At 43.3% G+C, this 19,088-nt stretch overlaps 1 protein-coding gene across 1 annotated transcript in view; it reads left to right on the top strand.

Annotated features, from left to right (window-relative positions):
- Window positions 1-19,088, top strand: part of ST8SIA1 (ST8 alpha-N-acetyl-neuraminide alpha-2,8-sialyltransferase 1) — a 95,470-nt gene that overhangs the window by 37,402 nt on the left and 38,980 nt on the right. The window contains exons 3-4 of the mRNA XM_026035776.1: window positions 11,333-11,442; window positions 16,136-16,228. Coding sequence (XP_025891561.1) covers window positions 11,333-11,442; window positions 16,136-16,228 — 203 coding nt within the window. The remainder of the gene's footprint in view (window positions 1-11,332; window positions 11,443-16,135; window positions 16,229-19,088) is intronic.

Here is a 19,088-nt window from a genome sequence, read left to right on the forward strand (position 1 = left end):
AGCACCGAGCAGTACCTCGATGTAGTCCAGCAGCTGGGCTTAAACTGCAGCCTACACCATGGCCACTGCTGCTGGACGCCAAAGATTCCCTGTGAAGGAGTATTTTTCATATTCCCTACAAATGAATTTCCTTAACTTATCGCTCCTTTCGTGTGCAGAGGCCCCGTCTTGTTTCCTGCATTGCCTGAGATACAAATGTGGATTAAAACTTCTGACTTTGCCTGTCAGACTGTGCAGTAACTAAGCACATAGTCAAAGATTTAATTTCTAGCTTCTGGAAAGTTACCTAGGGCTACTTTGCAGACAAGACAACATAAAAATACGTGACACCAAATCACGTGAGCAGTCAGAACACAAATAATAGTATAATGCACATCCTGATTAGAATCAGGATGCTGAGATATGCTGGTCATTATCCTCAGTGAAAAGCTCGTTATAGAGGCAATATAGATAGATGCTTATGGAGAAAATATTTTAATTCCTATTTCTAGACTTATCTCCTTGTGCTGTTAATTGAGTGGCTGAAAGTCTCCCATTTTATGCCTTATTTAAAGCACCACTCTGGCTGTGCAAATGGGTATGAATTACATCAGTGTTCAGAGAGAGTGAAAACGTCCCCGTGGGAGCAGGTTCAGCTGTGCAGGATGTTGCCTCATCGGCTGGGTCAGGAACGAGAATCCCCTTCTCTGTTGTGTTTGTTGTGCAGTCCCTTCCTTGTCTCCTCATAATGAGGCTGCTTGTTTTAGCTTGTTCATTGGGAATTTCCCTACGCACTGCTTATTCGTGGCCTTAACCGTCTGTAATTGTATTTTTTTTGTCATTATGCTTTGTGAATCTGTACGGGTGTATGGTGTATGCATAAATGAACATAAAATTGCATCATTCATCACCTGACTGAAAGTAACTGCTTGTCAGGCAAGTGCTTTGGGGCCAAAACCCCTAAAGCAGGAGAGAATGACTAGCCTGTATATTGATGGGGCCGTAGTGGGGGAATGTGATACAAGGTGGGGGACACATACATGTATCTCACTGGTAATATCTGAGACTTGAGAGCCTGAGGAAACGCTTCAGGTGAACCCTGGGTGCTAGAGTATTGCTCCTACCCTGAGGCACGTGGGTTCCCTTCTCATTTGGCTGTGGCACTAAATCTCTGGGCATGCAGTTCTTAAGTCTGTGCAGAAGCCTCTTACGTATCCATTCCTGCAGGTTCAGCAGAGCTGTAGCATTGCTTTGATGTTGGGAATTTGGATGGCTGCATTTTAAATACGAGTGGGAGAAGTGATTTCAACAGAGTATTGTAGCCTGTGACCCAGAGCTTTGCCAAACTAGATGTGAAAGACTTGCCCATTATAAATTTTAATGTAGAAGCATTGCGGATTTATCTTTAGTGTAATGTTTTAAAACAACCTCCTCTTCACTTCACTGCAGTATTTGGAGCGTGGTATCTGTCAGTCTGTGGTATCTACAAGTTTTATCTCCTTTTCAGACTTTGTGAAACCTTGGTGAATGTTTTTCTGCTGCCATAGAAGCTGTGTGGTGGGACATTGATTCCAACAAAAGGTCAGGGCATTAATTCATTAGCATACATAAACCTTATTAGCATACACAAACCTTATTAACATACACAAACCTTTTAGGTGGATCCTGCTTTAATTAGTAAAAGGTTATGAAATTCACAGGCTTGCCTTCTCATCAGACCCACCATGAAAGGCCTCTCACCAAAGCTTGCAGGTCTTTCATGCTTGGGAAGGACCTTGCCTAGGCTTTTGTTTTTGTCATCAAGAGATGTTTTACCTACAAGAGGACTCTGCTTAAGTAAACTTCTTACACAGTACATGTGTTCTTGCTATCCCTACCTCAGAATAAAGGTGACAAATGTAGTTAATCCAGTGGACAAGCATAGTTGACAACAGACATTTGATGATGACAGCCATGATTTTGACAAGGGATTTTACACTTCCCTTCACATCCTCTTTTGTTTTCTTCCTCCTTTCATCAAAGCCGGTGAACCTCCTCTTTGCTAAGACAGCTTCTTGGAAACTGTTCTCAGTGTGGCAGCAGGATGCTTGTTCCTAGCAAAAAAAGAAGTACAAATACATGCTGAGGGACATAAAAATGTAATTAGAAATAGATAGGCATGCTATAAAAAGAATCTATTTTTATTTAAGCTACTTATTCTCTACATATTTGGAAATCATTGCACCATTACTTACTGGGGAAAAAAAAATACAGTTTGTCATTGTGTTGTTACAGGGGAATGGTCTGTTGGTCTTTTGTTTCCAGGTATCATGAATGGTGTTGTTAGGAGATCAGCACAAAATGTGAAGATGTAAATAATCCATTTGTGGTATTATTTTGTGCAGAATCTTTTCTAGTAATGGTAAAAATACCAAAAGAGAGAGCAACCTAATTTGACTTTCTCATTAAAGGTCATTTTTCTCAAGATTATATTCTTAAGAAGAGAACTTCTTTATTTTTAATTTTAAATCTGACTTTTTTTTAGCTGGGAAGCAGTTGAGAGGGAGGGTACTGTACGACACACAATGTCATTTTGCAGTTTTTTTCTGACAACATCTTTAGAGGCTTTACAGACATGAGTGGAGAGCAACACCACTTGAATAACTCCCTTTAATTGACTGGCTGAGAGAGCTCTAAAAATAAGCTTAGAGATACTGCAGGGAGATGAAAGTAGAGGACACAGTTCTCTTATTGACATGGTTCTCTTATCAACACAGTTGTGTTATCAAAAGCCACCAACCAAGCTGTTTCCCCCTCCAATAATACTTCCCATGTGACTAAAGAAAGGGAAAGGAGAAGTTAGCAGCATCAAGGAGAACTTGGAAGAGGAGCATCATAATCAGACAAGTCACTTTTCAAAGGGTAGATGAGCAGAGAAGTACTTGCATGGACTTCTCCTTTTGGACAAGGGTGAAACCCTTGAGAGCGGAGCGGTTTCCTTTCTTGCAGAGGAAGAAGAAGGGGTGTGTATTCCAATGTGCCATGTGGAGCCTATGGCTACCAACAGGTCACGTTTGATATTGGTGTCCTATACTGCCCTGTACTGGGAGTGAGTTCAGCAGGAGGCCAGCTAAGGACCTGTCCCCATCGGGTACCTCCATGGCTAAGCCCCAAGTCCTCTGCTGTCTTCCCGCTGCCCTGAATACAAGACTCAAATGCTTACCCTTAAGAAACTCTTTTTTTCCCTAGCCCAGTGTTTGAAAGGACCTGAAGCAGCCCCAGAAAGAACATATGAAGGAGAAACCCTTCACCCAGCCCGTGGTGGCTTTGCAGGACTGCAGTGTCCGGGACCCAGGGAGCAGGCTGGTCCAGCCGAGGGCTGTTAATGCTTTCCTGATGAGTAAGTCACCCCCATGTTCATTAGGTTACCCTGGAGTTGCTTCCAATTCTTCTATTCCGGATGCAACTTTAGTGAAAAAACAGTGTTAGTGTTAATCTAGAAGTTGAGAAAACGGAGATGGGGACACACTAACAGGAGCAGAGCAGGCGGGATCTGTTGGGGACTTGGCCTAGAGCGAGAGCTGCTTCCCAAGTCCTTGCTGGGGCCATTCCCAAAGGGAGGCTGGAGCTGACCAGAGTGCTGACCTGGTCTTGAACTCATATTAGTAAATATTTAATTTTTGATGAAGAAATTGTCATTGTTCATTTAAATCAGTTTCTTATACTTCAGTGCAGGATGTAATGAGTTGATAGATTGCTCTTGTGACTCGCTGTGTAAAATGCCGTACATTTTGAGGGCTTTCCTTTTTGTTACTGGAACAATTAAATAACTATGGAAACTTACATAGTTACATCAATAACTATTGACTTTCTAATTAAAAGAGGACAGCATTAGATTAAATGTTTGTGTTTTATAAATGAATGTGCTTTGAAAATAAATATTTGCTGATTTTTATAACAACTTATCGCCCTTTTCTTCCCCCACCGCAACTTAATCAACTTCTGTTTTCCTAACCTTTACGCATTACACTACATTGTACTGTGGGTTCCTCAGATTACTTCCTTGTGAGCTGAATATAGGTTATTTACTTCTAATTTGCTGGTCACTCATTATATGTAAATCCTACAGGATTGCTAACCACCTTTATTACGTTTCTGTAAGATCTTTTATCTTGGCTGTGCCTTTTTTACTGAGAGAGAGCCTGTGAAAGGAAGGTAGGCTTTAAACCTATTTTTAAACCTATTTTGAACCTATACCCTTGCAGTACAAATATGTATTGTTTTCTTTTTGAGTTGCATCCAAGCATATTATCTGCTTTTTAACTCTTACGGGTCAGCTTTTCTTGTACTGTTAGTTACAAGCCTAGGTAGCTTCCACACCATCTGAGCTAAAGGTGAGTGATGGAGTGTGATGGGCTCCTGACCTGCTTGAATACCATGGGGGTTTTGTTGGTTGTGGGTACATTAATGATTTTTCAACTATTTCCCTTTCCTAGTTTGTCTAATGCTCTTGTATGGGTGGTGTATTGTGGTATGAAGGACGGGTATTTCTAGTTCCTCTGGTTTCAAGCCCTTCTTTTATCCTATTCAATAATACATTTAAGATGTATTTATTTCTTCAAGGTTCTCTTACATATTGGGGTTTTGTGGGTTTCCTGACAGCCTGATTTTGTGCGATTTCTGCCAATCACTACCCATAAACTCTTCTAAGCACCTTGAAACACCAGAGCCCATAGACGTTTCTTAGCTACCTGTTTGTTGTGGTTCACTTTGCTCTGCATTCGTGCTTACCTAACTGGAACAAGGGAGGAGAATTGTTTGCTTTTTACTGAAAGAAAGGTGTGAAAATGACTCTGCATCGGTTTTGTGAAATGCAGAATTATCAAAGCCTAAAAGTTGACCCAAAATAGACAGCTTCTCTCTGACTATAAATGAAGCTCGCTTAAGAGGCCTAATTTCTCTCATTGAGGCAGAAGAGGGGAAAAAAATCCGTGAGAATCATTAAAAAAAGTCAACTGTGCTTTCATGCAGCCAGGAACTAAGTTCAGTGTTTAAACCCTATTCAGTCCTCTAATTGCAAATTTCCTAGGGATATCAATCCTTGCAGGTTGCCTTTTGATGTCTCTTTGACTAGTTGTTCTCAATAGATGTCATTGCTTCATCTGAACTGTTTAGAAGTAAAGCAAAGGTTAGATGCAACTTTCTAATTGGCATTTTTTTCTTTTCCTGGTGGAAATTATTTGATATACTTTCCGAATGGAGGCACGTTGTCTTGAAGATTTCCCAAAAAATAAAAACAAAAATTAAAAAATAAAAATATAAAAATATTTTAAAAATATTTATAAAAATATAAGTAAAATAAAATAAGCTTTAAATAAAATATGCTTTGGTGCTTATCACACAGTGACTGCATCTCTGTTTTGGCGCCTGTGTGAGTTGATGGATTTCCTTTGTTTCAGCTCCTTTTTCCTATGGATGGGATCGGGGCCCTCGGGAGGTCAGAGCTTTTGTTTCCGCGGCACCATCCTTTTCACAAAGCAGAGCAGGGCGCCCTTTATCCTTTCACGAGCTGGAACTAACCTTATTTATTGCATACCCTGTGTGTGCTGCTGCTAACGCTGTAGAGAACTTAGTGTTTCTGTAACTGACTGAGCTTTTTAGTTAGTCAGCAGCGTGTGTGCAGATGCGTCTCCTGACACCTTCTCCAGACTCATCCCGCTTGCTGTCGTTGCTCCATGTGGGCTATTACTGCTTTTGACAATTATCTATGTGCCACTCGTTATTGTAGGAAGAGTCATCCTGTATCAATTGCACAGGGCTAGGGTTGGTCTTAAAATGCTTTGGAACTGTGTTTTTCATTGCCTGTTGGTCTCAGAAGTAACCTTGCATTTGCATGAAACTGTTAGGAGATGCTTTGTTACTCTGGGAGAATAAGGAGAGAGAACCCCTTACTTGGTTTTGCAAAATTTCCCAGTATTTTTCTATCTTTGCTGACTCTCCCACACTATTGCAGGAGATTAATTCAGCACGAGAGTACAGTTTCTACTTATCCCCAAGTATAAGCAAGCCGATAACCTGCAATTTTCCCCACTATTTTGATTTGTACTTATTACGATTGTTCCGTCCTTAAACCACCGAGGGAGAAAATGCAGTTAAAGTTGATGGCAATTGTCACTGGGCAATAACATAATTTGTTTTCTGTCTTCATTCCTTTCATTGAATATGATATTTACTCTAGCAATTCTTCCATCCCTGAAAGTTAAATATTGCGTATATACAGTAGCTTCCTTGTCCAGGAAATAATACGCTTCACCCTAGTTTCCATGAAATGGAAACCCCCAAGGTTTGAAGACGTAAACCCCTGGCGCGGTGAGTTGGACACACTCGAGCCTCTCTCTTCTGCCGAGACTTCAAGCAGATTTAAGGAAGAAACAGGGAGAATATGGAGGAGGGACCAACCCTTTCCAAACAGAGGCCTCCGATTCCGAGTGGTGAGTGTTTGCTGCTGAGCTCCCAGCATAGTGCAGCATGGAATGACCACTCGTAGGCTTGAATGTGTGTGTGGCTTTCTAGCTCTGAATCTGCTGCATTTGAAGCCAAAGGGTCTGTACACAAAGCAGAGCTGGCTTGGGAATCCCACGGAATAAATGGTGTTTTTCTTTAAGCTCAGCGTTTGACCTGACGTTGTGACATGGGCAGGTAGAAGGGAAGATTTGCTGGGTGTTTCTATGGCTGCAGGTAGTGTTTGCTGGTTCAACCCATGAGTGGATCCCATGAGTTGTTACCACAAAGGATAAAAACCAAGTGAGTTATGCAGGTGTCCATGGAAGCCAGCGCAAACAATTAGTCATAAATTCCAGCCAGGTTCATTTTCAGGAAATTGGCACATGAGCTTTTCTTTGATGCTTTTTAAATCTTTTCTTTATACTTTGTCAGGACTATGAGATGAATTTCTGCACGGAAATGCAGCTGAGGGGAAGGCAGCTCCATTCCTCCTTGATGCCTGCAAGGCGTGGAGCTGTTGGGAGCGTCACATCTTTGCGTGCAACACAGACCCCCGGCAGCCTGGAAAGCCGGGCTTAATTTTTATTTATTTCAGCATATATATAAAAAAAAAAGAAGGTCAGTGTGTGACATACCTGGGCTGCATCTGGCAGCAGCTTCGTTTCAGTCTGTTGAGCAGGATGAATTCAAATACGCCCGTCCCTCTTGCTCGGAGCAGCGCGACCTTCCAGAGGGCTTCTCCGTCCCTAGAGAGGTTTGTGGGATGTTGAGCAAGTGCCAGGAGGGCTCTGGCAGGTTTTGCACAAGCAAAATCTGATTTTCCACAGTTTGACTCGTGTGTTTCTGTAACAGACCTTTGCATGAACACCAAACAGCTTAGGAGATAAACGGCGTTCAGTAAATCTGCCAGTGCAGTCTCAGTGTGGTTTATTAATACAGTGCATCATATGCATCTTCCCGCTCACAACATTTGGTCAGAATTTATGGTGTAGAAGAGATATCTTCCTTTTCAGCACTCAGATGCAGGATGTTTCCACCCGAACCCCCAGTTCCGTTTCTCTGCTCAAAAGTGAGTTCTCAATTCCCGCAGACGTCTTAAACGTGTTTCAAACTTCGTGTAGCCACTTCAATCAGGAGCTACCCCTAGAAACACCAAACCAGCTACACCTTGCAAAGCCGAGTGCAAGAGAAAATTTCAGGTGTTGCTGCACGAGACCTTTTTAGCTCACAGTGCATCCAGTTTTAAAGAAAATCATGGGAGTTGTCCCTGGCTCGCTGGTGTTGGGGGGGTTTTGGAGCCTGCTGCCTTCAAGCCGTCTCCTTGACAGCTCTGTAGGAGGAACAAAGGGCCCAGCCGAGCAGAGATGATTTGTAAACACTGGGAAAGGGAACAAGGAGCCTTCCCACCCACCCTACCTGTGGCTGATGCATTGAAAGTGCCAGCTGCCTCTGTGCACAAAGGCACAGAGAAACAAGGCTGGGGGATGCACTGGACTGCTCATTAACCCTTAGGATACCCCTGGATCCTTAGGGAAATAGTGGGTCTGCATCATTTCCATGAGGATGCAAAAGCACAGTGTTCTCTGCAAATCCAGAAATGCTTATTTTACAAGGCCCTTTTATGGTATTTTTCTTTCCCCAATGTTTTCGGGGCCTTTGACATTTTCAGCATTAAATCAGAGGCTGAAAACTGCATTTTTGCCTTGTTTTCCCAGTGAGGACTTGGTTGCTGATTAAAGCCTTTGGCAGTGCGCGGACAAAAATTAATGCATTAACAACCTAACAATGAAATCAAAGTGAATTAGAATAGCATTGTCTGAAATAAATTATATTTTGTTAGTACTGTGTAATGTTCTTTAAACTGATGACAATGATTTATTTCTGCTTAGATAAATGATGAAACTAATCAGTGAATTGCTGGATAGATGCTTTGTTAAATTAATCCCATATTCAATTGGGAGTCTTTAATCTATTGCTTTGTGTACTTTCTTGTCATAGAAATCATAGGAGGAGGGGGAGGTTCTTCTCTCATCTACATAAATATGCACTAGAGCATCTTCATTGCTCATCAGGGAAGTTTCGTAGGTTTGAACCGAGGAAGCGAAAGCAAAAATAGGATTGATTCCCAGTATGTAAGGGCTTGGGTTCTTTTTATTTAACAACATTACCAAAAATGGGTGTGGGTCAGTCACTTATTTTTACATTTTTTCCTCTTTTAAGCTAGATAAACTAATGTTGTGCTGGTTTTCTAGTTTATTCACAAGTCACTCCTCATTTTATCAATGAGGAGAATAACAAACGTGTTAGTGAAGAGACGGCGAGGGCCCCCAGCTCTAGGAAGCCAGCACTAACAGAAGGGCTTTTGTCCCAGCCTTGCATTCCCGGCAAGCTTTTGTCAGGCCGCTTCCCAGCTGTGGGGAGGAAAGCAGCTGAGCTTTCTGCAGTCATTTGACATAAGGGTTTACAGTTGGACTTGATGGCCTTGAAGGTCTTGACGCCATGAGTCTATGAACAGTTGGGTCCCTACGAGATGATGTTATCTAAGAAGTGGGAGGAGTTGAGCCCTGGTGAATAGAGAGCAGTTGGTTGTCCGTGCAGGCCATCCCATGAGCATCCTTCAGCTGGGGAGAGAAGCGTGTGCTGCAGGCTGGTGATGTCCTCGTGGTTTCAAAGCCTCTTCCTTGGGAGGCAGAAGGTGGCCTTGCCTTTTGCAGAGGGACCAAGGAGCTGTGTGGTTCATGCTGGCCAGTGGGCAGCGCTCGAGCCTAGGCAGTGTGTGATGTGTGTGTGTGTGTGTGTGTGTGTGTGAGACCAGGTGGGTTGATGGAGTTGATTGCAAAACAGGCTCAGAGCAGAGTTCCTGGCAGACAGCAGTGTTGCAGATCAGGTGCACTCAGGTGCCTGAAGAAAGGTCATATGTAAGATAACAAATACAGGTTTCTCTGGGGCATCTTAAGCAATTACTCCTCATTAAGCTAAAAGCAGCTGAAATGCCTGCAAGCAGGAAGGACACCCACTGTGAAGGCCCTGGAGCGTGAGGAGTTGCATGATGTCTGTCTGGAGCTCTGCAAACTCACACCTTGCATCTTCTGGAAGCTGCCTCTGTTGGAGCTACAAGCTAAACAAGGGGCTGTAATTGCCGTCCAGTGCAGTGGCCTGATTTGCCAGTACTTTGCACAGAGGTGGCTAAAGAGTGAGTTTTGGGGGGCTTAAACCATTCAACATGTACCAAAGCTGCATGAGTTGCAGGGCATCATGTCCGCATTTCTTAAATATGAGAGTTAAGAACTGCTGCCTTTCTGATTTGTCACGGGCTTGTCTGCACAGGACTAGCTGTCTTGGAAGGGGCCCTGCGATACCTTCAATAGGAAAGGCACAGTTATTTATAAAATGTATTCCTCTTCCACATCTCCTCCCATTTGCCTTTCCGATAGCGAGCCTGTAGGCTCTCATTCGATCAGGGTCACCTCTGAAATGAGATGCCCTGTGAATGCCAAGGTAAAGCCCTGGTTCAATAAATGTGCAAATTGAAAAATGGCCTCGAGAAGGCGGAGGCAGGAGAAGGACGTGGCTGCGTGCTCAGCCCTGCACTCCTGGGCCTCAGGAAGCTGAAACCGATTTTTTTTCCCTACCTTAGCATAGGTTAATCCAGGATTAAGACATGCAAGACGGTTGAATTCATTTCGTTAGAAAGCAGGTTGTGGCTTTGTGCCGGCCATACAGAGCCCCGTTTGCCGAGGAGAGAAAGAAACCCCGAAGCCAGCTAAGCGTAAGGAGGGAAGGGAGTGTGACAGTGTCGCACAGCGGTCCCAGCAGCTGCGGCTCGTGCTGGAAGAGCAGCCCTGCTTCCCGCACTGCAGCCAGTACGTTACGCGGAGCTGGGTGCTGCCCTGGGCACGTCTTGCAGCCTCTAAGTGGGGTGAGTGCGGCCACCTCGGCGAGGCCGCGGGGACATCTGCGTCCTCGCAGGCACTTCTGTCCCTGCTGCAAAGTCAGGGCTTGGCAGGCTTGATAAATAAAAATTTCCCTGCTCAAATTTGGCATGAGGAGAATATTAAGCCTGCTCTCGGAAGTGCATCCTGTTCTCATAATAGTATCGCGCTGCTCTGAATTCCCATGCCTTTATTACTTTATTTTTATTTTTTTAACATACTGGGCTACACTGATGTATAGGACTGCTGTATGGTAAATAAATAAAACTAAAAAAAAAAAATAAAAAAAATGTCAGGAAAGCTGTCCCAACTTTTCTGTAGGTGAACAGCTCAGGGGCTCACATGCAAATGTCCCACATCGAGTTTCAAGATCCCCTGGAAGGAAGAAGACCGTGACAATCTACCATATGGCCCCTGTGTTTGGTGCCCTCCTGATGCTGGCGACACAGCGGCTTGCCCTCGCGCTGCGCGGCCTCCTGCGTGGCCAACGCGGCCCTGCTGTAACTTCTGCTGCGCCCGGGCAGCTCCCCGCGAGCTCCGAGTGTCTGTGCCTGAGGCTCCGGCGTGGCAGGGCCTGAGGAGAGCCGGGTGGTGCCTGGTGCCGTCCGGTGACCGCGCGGTGCCCAGCGCCTGCCGCCGTCCTGCCACTGCCCCAGGAGGTGACTTTCCTGGCTGTTCTTCCACCAGTCTTTGCTCCCGTGGGAATATTTTTTCTTTGCATTACTGATGAGTTGAAGTCTGATTTGGGGGCTCGGAAGGGCCCTATTCCAGCCTCTCTGCTACCTTGAGTACATTCTTCTCTTCCCCGCCGGCTCCTAATCCTGCCTTTCCTTTCCCCGCGTGGAGCCCTGCCAGGCGCCCAGCTTCTCGCGGAGCGCCTGGCACAAGGGCTGCCCTGTGCTCCCCTCCTCACATCGGCCCTTGTTTCCTGTTGCCAGGCTACCCCGCTGCAGCTGCCGCTGAGGAAGTGCTCCGTGGTGGGCAACGGCGGCATCCTCAAGAGGAGCGGCTGCGGCAGGCAAATAGACAGCGCCGACTTCGTCATGCGGTAAGTAAGCCACAGCCCGCCGCGCTCCCCTGCTCGCTGCCTCGCCTTGTGTGGCCCCTTGCTTGCGAGTAACCCATTCCCATTTGCCCCTTGGCCTTGATCTATGTCTCTGTTGGTTTATTTATTCATTCCGTGGGACCCTTGACACAGGCGGCTCGGGTAAGGGCGAGAGAAGAGGCAGTGAGCGCAGCACGTGGCTTGGGGCCGCGCGCGCATCGCGGCGAGACGGGCGCACAGAGGCGCTGGCCTCGAGCCAGGCTCTGCAGCACCAGCGAGAGGGAGCTGGAAGCTGCTGCTTCTCTTTTCAAAGGCACAGCCCTAGGCAGGAGCTCATCCTGCCATGGGCTCTGCCCTGTAACCCCGAATGCCGTCATCTGGCACCCATTAAGCTCGGAGTGAGGAAACACTGGTTTACAGGCCAAGCTTGAGGAAGGAAGCTGGAACAAAGTAAATGCTTTTATGGTTTTTCCTCCCTGAAGGTAATTCCTGACTGATGAAGGTAAAGCCAAACCTTTTTCCTTAATTCTCTTTTCTTTGAGTTCCTCAGATTCCCTCTCACCCTCGCTGTTCTGAAGTCATTAGAATCTGTCCAACAGGATGTTGAACCAGACAGTGCTTTCTTGACTGAATTTGGTGCTTTCCAGATCCGCACACTTATGAAAGGAAGACAGGAAATGAATTCCTTTTTGTTCGACATGAACAAGAAAAACTTTGTTGGAGGAATGCTCCCCAAAAGATGAGAAATGGAGATACTTAGAGCTTTGAAACAGATGCATAATTAACAGCCACTTTAGAAAGCTCCCTTATTACATTTGGATTAAAACTGTGCAAATTTGCTCAAAACCAAACAATCTTACCATGTTTTCTGGTTCCCGCCCTGAAGACCAAAAAAGCAAAAAGGCAAAATACAGTGATCTGAAGACAAAGGAAACATATATTTAAAACACAAACAGGCACAGAAGGAGGAAGTCAGTGAGTTGATTGCCATTATTGTGAAAATCCTTAGGGGTTCCAGAGACTACGTATAAGAAACTGTAGAGTATATCATGGTAAGGTTATTGAGATGCAGTAGAAAATTGAATTACTGTAGGAGCAATCAATGACAAAAAATAATAGAAACTTTTTTTTCTATTTTTTAAGCAGCTCTTGCAGCTTGATCAGAGAAAACATTTTCCTCTCCAGGGAGGGTAAACCAGCCATTATCTGCACAGACATTATGAACTGGAAAGAAGCAAAAGGGAAAATCCTGCACAATCTCAATAGCTGTCTGCAAACTATATTGCATTAATCATATGCAGTCATATTTATGGAAAATGTTTCAGTTCTTTTGAGTAGAAGCTACTACACTACTGAAAGAAAGTATTTCTATGGCCTGTGGAAGATGGGATTTAATAAACCTCTTCTAAATCTGATGTCTATAATCTGAGAGTGAAAAAGCACAATAATTGTGTAACATCTTCCATTTGCCCTTAAGAAATGCTCTTAAGCTTAATTCATGTTCTGACCATCATCTCCAAACACAGTTGTACCATTACATGCATTAGAAGAGCAGCAGTTTTTAGCCCCAAAAGCATAGCACACTGCATAAGCAATGGAAAAGAGGCTTGGCCTTGGCCACATCGTCTGTATGTTCAATCAATGTGGTTATAGTTACCAGGTCTTCTTTTCACGTTTGTAATCTTCAGTGTTAAGTAAATTCTTTATTTGTCCTTACTGCAAATGCTTATTTTAGGAGATATATATCAGGTAGTAAACCCAAAGAAGTTTTCTTGTCCATGTTTTGACAAAATCACAGTTAATAGAGGAATCCCATGTCCTTAGCATTAGATTGTGAAGGAATATTTCTACCTTTTAGTTCTCCCCTTTTCTCAATGGCCACATCTCCCACAGAGATGAGTTTTCCCCACTGTAAAACAGTGTGGGGAGGAGGATGTCTCTGACCTGGTGGCTGTTAAATTTGTTAAGTTTGGACTCACAAGTTCCAACTAGGGCTTTCTAGCTCTTGGTTGGACAAAGCTAAGCTCTTAGCTCTAAGTTTTGGGCCTGCTGTGTAGGCAAAGCTGGGCTGCTTAAGTGCAGTGCTGCTTTCGCAATGTCCAGAGAAACGTTGCTTTCATTTGGCATATGTAGTTATTGTCTTGATGCTGGCACAGGTGCCATAAAGAAGTAAAAATGAACGTTGGAAACGGACATTAAAAATTCTGATTAGTCCTTTTCACTTCCAGCCCAGGCAGATTAAACTGTGTGTTTACCATGCATGCGCGATAGATTCTGAAGTAGGTAATTGCATAATATCTACCAAATGAACAAGTTCTTGCCTGGCCAAATTGCATGATTTCTCTATATCTGTGGGACATGGACATCTCTCTGGATCAAACGCAGAAGAGCTGTTACTGCCTTGTGGAGGGTGAAGGTCCCTCTCAGTTCACTCTTGCAGTTGTAGTGACCTGTTGAGCTGAAGGATCTCAAATATAAAAAAGGTGCATGCAAAAAAAAAAAAATTGAGACTGAGCAAGGAGATACATAGTCCTGTTATGTTTCTTCCTTCCTGTTCCATTCATGGAAAAAATACAAAAATGCTGGTCTTAAATGTTGTCCTGGTACTTCCTTCTTTCTCACACATTGCAGGCTTCTTCCTCAGCACCAGGAGCCAAGAGTAAGACCATTAAATATACACATTCCTTACAATGACTGTTTTGCTTCTTGGTGCTCTTCTCACCTCTGTAACAATCAGCACATGGATGACCAGATTAAGAAAATTGTCTGAAAGGCCAAGAAGTTCCTTGACCAGCTGATTTCCCTGCTGGATACATGGGGCGTTTCTTAGTATTTCATGCAGATCAAGCTGAGAATTAATTTCCTTGTGAAATAAATTAGATCAGTTTAAATAATGCACATAGGACTAATCTGTCAAAGAAATTTCGTATGCAGTTGGTGAAAACTAGTGAGAGATCTCGGTCCTTCACATTACTTTTAAGTAAGCACCAGTCAAAATTGTCGTCTTAAAAGATTTCCCTGTGAATTTGTATTTATTCAAATCGAGACCATAAAACTGTAGACTTGGTGGAAGTCATCCATCTCTTTGCCCTGGGGCAAGATCATATATACATAAATATATATAACTTTGCTTCCCAATGTTTGTTTGACCTGCCATTGAAAACTGCTACAGAGCGAAATTTGACCACCTTTCCAAACAACCTTGTTCTGATTGATTTATACCCTACTCGGCCCACGTGTTTCATTTAGTTTTAATGCAAACCTTTCTCCCTTCTTTAGATTTTTCTCATTCTTTCTGAGAATTAAGCTTTCCATATGCTTCTCATCTTTCTCCAGTGACTGCATTTTCCGAACCCCCTCGGTTTGATTCCTGTTGGCTGACTTCATTTTAAGTCACTTAGCTTCTCTTAAATTGTGGCGGGCCAAACTCAGTTCCTCGGCTGAGATCTCAGTGCTTTCCATGAGGGCCTTAACAGAGACTGTTGTGAAAAGGAGAAAGCTTTTCTTCTTCCTAGGGAATATGGATGACTTATCTATGTTGCATATTCAAAGCCCTTTGCTTTGCTTCTCTTGGCATTTTCTTATCATTTGGATGTGCATTTAAGAATAGGGTTTTGAGAGCTGGTATTTGACTGTATGCAAATCCATGCAATTTTTTTTTTAAGGAAAATGGAATGTTTTGCATCCATAAGAATTTGCAGGGTGTATGTTAGATGCACAGTAGTGCCCTCTCCAGGCACTGCTCTTTTTCATAGAAAAATTATCTTTTATTTTAGAAGTTGGTGAGATATGTAATGAAGACAATTGCTTAGACACTTGTTTTTAAGTTCTATACTAAGAGTAGATCTCGCCTGACTTTAATCTCTGTAGCAGTACCTGGGCTTGGCTACTCTTTGAATCTATTTTGGACATTATCTACCAGTCCTTGCTCCTTCTCCTGGGTATTTACTCAGGAGTGTTTAAGCCTGTTCATTTTTTTAGAAGTTTCCTTCTGCTTCTGTTTTTCTGAGTCTTGTCTCTCCTACTTTCCAAAGTCGACCTGCTTAGTCTTTTCAATATTATCACCCTGCCCACCAGAATAAGACTATGAGGGGAGCTAAAATAGAGATATTTAAAGATCCGCTTAAAATCTTCCTCTGTTTGATAAATTGTGGTGCACTGAAGATTCCCCACAATGTAATATTATATATTCGAGTAGCCTACTGCTTGCAAGAACATACATAATGCTTATGATACTACTGGGTGATAACCTGCTGGAGCCTGGGACAAGGTGAAGGTTACAAGGTGAAACAGGGTGCAAAAGAGAACTTGAAAGGAATTTGAGAGAAGCCATTGCTTCTGTTACGATGTCGTCATCTTACTTCCACAGCTTGTCAGCCTAACAGCCTGGCAGAAATGTCCAGTCTGTGGTTGCCTTTTGACTTCCTGGCTAGGATCATCTCTACAAAACGGTTTATTCCTTTATTCTCCACAATCCCCAGGAAAAAAAGAAAAAAAAGTCCTATTTTGCTTATAGATGTGGTGAAGTAGGGACCATCCATGGCTAGCTGTGGTATTTATATAGTGCTCCTACATTCTCGATCAGTTTATTTGGATTTTTATGAAAACTGCAAATTTAGACTTAAAAAAAAGCCTGAGGTTGAAGCCTGTCAATCCCAAATGTCAATCAAAATCTTTAATGTCTTTCTGTCTGCAGGTGCAACCTTCCTCCTCTCTCCCGTGAATACAGCAAGGACGTCGGAACTAAAACGCAGCTGGTGACTGCAAATCCCAGTATAATTCAGAAAAGGTAGAGAGCATCTTGTTCCTTCTGTCATCTGGGAAAACAAGAAAAATGAAAATGTTTGCTTTTTGTTCTACATATTAGTGCACTGTGGTCTGTGAACCACATTCTGATCCTGGAGGAGATGCAGTAAGCAGTGGATTGCAGTTGGGTGAAATAAGTGGAGAGTAAAACTCTGACTGATCCTTTGCTTATAATTAGAGAAAATAGGAAAGTAACCGGCTTTTTGCAAGTTTTTCTTCTGTCATTCTCTCCCTCCCTGTGCCTGTATGGTGAGGTGTGCACCAACACGTGCACCATGCCTGCCTATGCTTATGGTATATATACCGGTCCACAGTGATTCCAGGTGCTCTCCTGTGATCCCCTTTCCTTTTCTGCATGTGCTGATTTGGCTTTCTCATTGTTCCACAACCAATAATTTCTGTGAAACCTTGTGGGCTCTTCTTGGTATTAAATGTTTGCTGGTTTGCAGTGTCAAAAGTTAGTAGGAGAGGACTGATTGACAGGTTGTGCTCATAAAGCCTGGCTATCTTAGGAAACGGGGATAAAATTTATGTGTTTATTAGGGTTGGTTGAATTTTTCTAAATGTCAGTAGCTGATGAGCGAGGGGAAGAAACAAAAAAAATGTCAGTCATCTCTCTGATTCTGCCTTGCTGAATTTTAATTGCAATGTTATTTGTTTATCTCCCAGAATGTGATAGGCTGTTTGCAGGCAGAATAAAATCTGCTAGTAACTTGCCGTGCTCACTGAAAAACAGAGAGAAAAGGCATAAACTGAGACGATGAACAGGAAATGATTAGGCATAAAATAAGTGTAATGCAGGTGCTGGGAGGTGAAGGATTGTGAAAGGGAAGAAAAGCAGGCGAATAAAATGAATTAAGAATGAGAAGAAAGGCACAAAATAGACATGGAAAATTACATTTCTTGATATTTCAATTCGGTTTAATGTTTTTCTATCAGGAATTGAAGGCTTTTCTAATGTGTGTGTGGTAAATGACAAAGTGGTAGAGAGAGGGAGAACAAGAGGGAGATGGAGGAATAAGCAAGTGCAAGAGCTGGTGCTGACCAGAGGGGTCTGAGGAGGACGGGGCACGGACGGACCTGCTTGTGGGTCAGAGCAGTGTGAAAGGGGCATCACGGCAGGGGGTGGTGGCAGGCGAGCCCAGGGATCTGCTCGGAGCACTGGGACTAAAGATGGGGAGCTGGGAAATGCAGCAGAAAGGACGGAGCTGATGCAGGCATGCAGAAAAAGTGGAATGAAATGGCACATGTCAGGGATGGGGCATCACATGAGGGAAAGGAGGTTTGTTTGACTGTGGCATTTGGGTTAAGAGGAGTAATGGGAAAGGTGAAACTTATCAAGGATGTTACAGTTGTCAAACCAGAGAGGAATGAAACTTGTGGATCTTTCCGTGCTTTTTCTTTCCCTTTCAATACCTAGAATAGAAAAGGGTAGTTCCAAAGGAGTAATAACTTACTTCACTTAACATTTTTGAACAGAGGAGGAAAAGGAAAAACATTTCAGTGACATTAGAAGAAGACTTTGGAGCTAGACCAGAAAGGCTAAGGAATTATTCAGCATGGAAGAAGAACTGAGAGTGAGCATATGGTTGAAGAGGCAGATGAAGAGAGCAAGAAGGTATTTTGTGTGAGCTGGATCTCAAAGGAAGGAGTGGGTGGAGAGGGAAATGCAAAAAGAGCAAGCGAGGAAGGGATGGAAACAGGACAGGAAATTAGCTTGTTTGCCAGATCCATTTTCATGTCTGCATGATCAACTGCGCTAGAACAGCTTTGACAAGAAACTACTATGGGGTGTATATGCATGTGTATTGATTAGATAAGGACATCTATGGCTAATTATTGAGAAAGAGAACAAATTCATCGTGCTGAAAATTGGCAGAAACCTCCTGTTAAGCTTGGAGCTATTGAGCCGTCTGACACTCGCTTCCGCCGCTTAGCCACAGAGATTTTTTTTGTCAGTTTTCGTATAAGACTTTGTTCAACTTCAGTTGCAGTGGAGTGAACATTATAGTATTTTACTGCCCTTCCCTGTATGCTTTCCAAACTCATTATTCTGCCTCCTGCAACTTAAGCTGGAGTCAGACATGAACATACAAGATAAAAAGGTGCGAGCTTGGAAGTTAAAACACAAAGAAAGCCTGCTACTTTCTCAACAAATAATCCATTTCCACGAAAAGAGGCTTTTTGAAGAATTAAGACTGCTTGTAAGTCAGGCTTCCACAATATTCAAGGACTTTCAGATTGGTGGCTGATACAGATCTGTTTCTAAGCTATAAGTTAACTAGCTTCACATAATGGTATTACTGCATTATCAGTCTTCCACTCTCCTCTCGTCCTTGCTTTAAGTAGGTTGATGCTGATGAGGCTTGACATCTCAATTATCTCTCAAGTGTGCTGTGGCACATTTAGTGAATTGGGCCTGCAACACCATTCATCGCTTCTAACAGATTCATCCTTACCAGATAATTTACGATTAGGTGCATTGGACAGGGCAAGGATTTGATACCAGGGATGTGGAGGCAATTTCCGGTGATATTTTAAAACCAGAGTGATTTCCTTGGAAAAACAAAATTGTTGCAAGTGACTGTCTCCCAGTGGCATCTGAGCTGCCGCTGTTTCCCCCTAGACATTCCCTCGAGAGCCAGTTTGCAAATGTAATGGGAATGCAACAAGGAAGTCAAGATTTTGACTTGAATGATACTCTTTAAATATTGCCTTTTGCAAAGCTTTGGGCAACAGATAATAATAATAAAAGAATTAAAGATCGGGTTCCTGAGAGTACCTGCTTAGTTCTTACCAGGAAATACGGCTGTGCAAGTAGAGCAGTTTTCACTTGTAAATAT

Source organism: Nothoprocta perdicaria, unplaced genomic scaffold (genome assembly GCF_003342845.1).
Source record: "Nothoprocta perdicaria isolate Ctin4 unplaced genomic scaffold, notPer1 scaffold_167, whole genome shotgun sequence".
Lineage (NCBI taxonomy): Eukaryota > Metazoa > Chordata > Aves > Tinamiformes > Tinamidae > Nothoprocta > Nothoprocta perdicaria.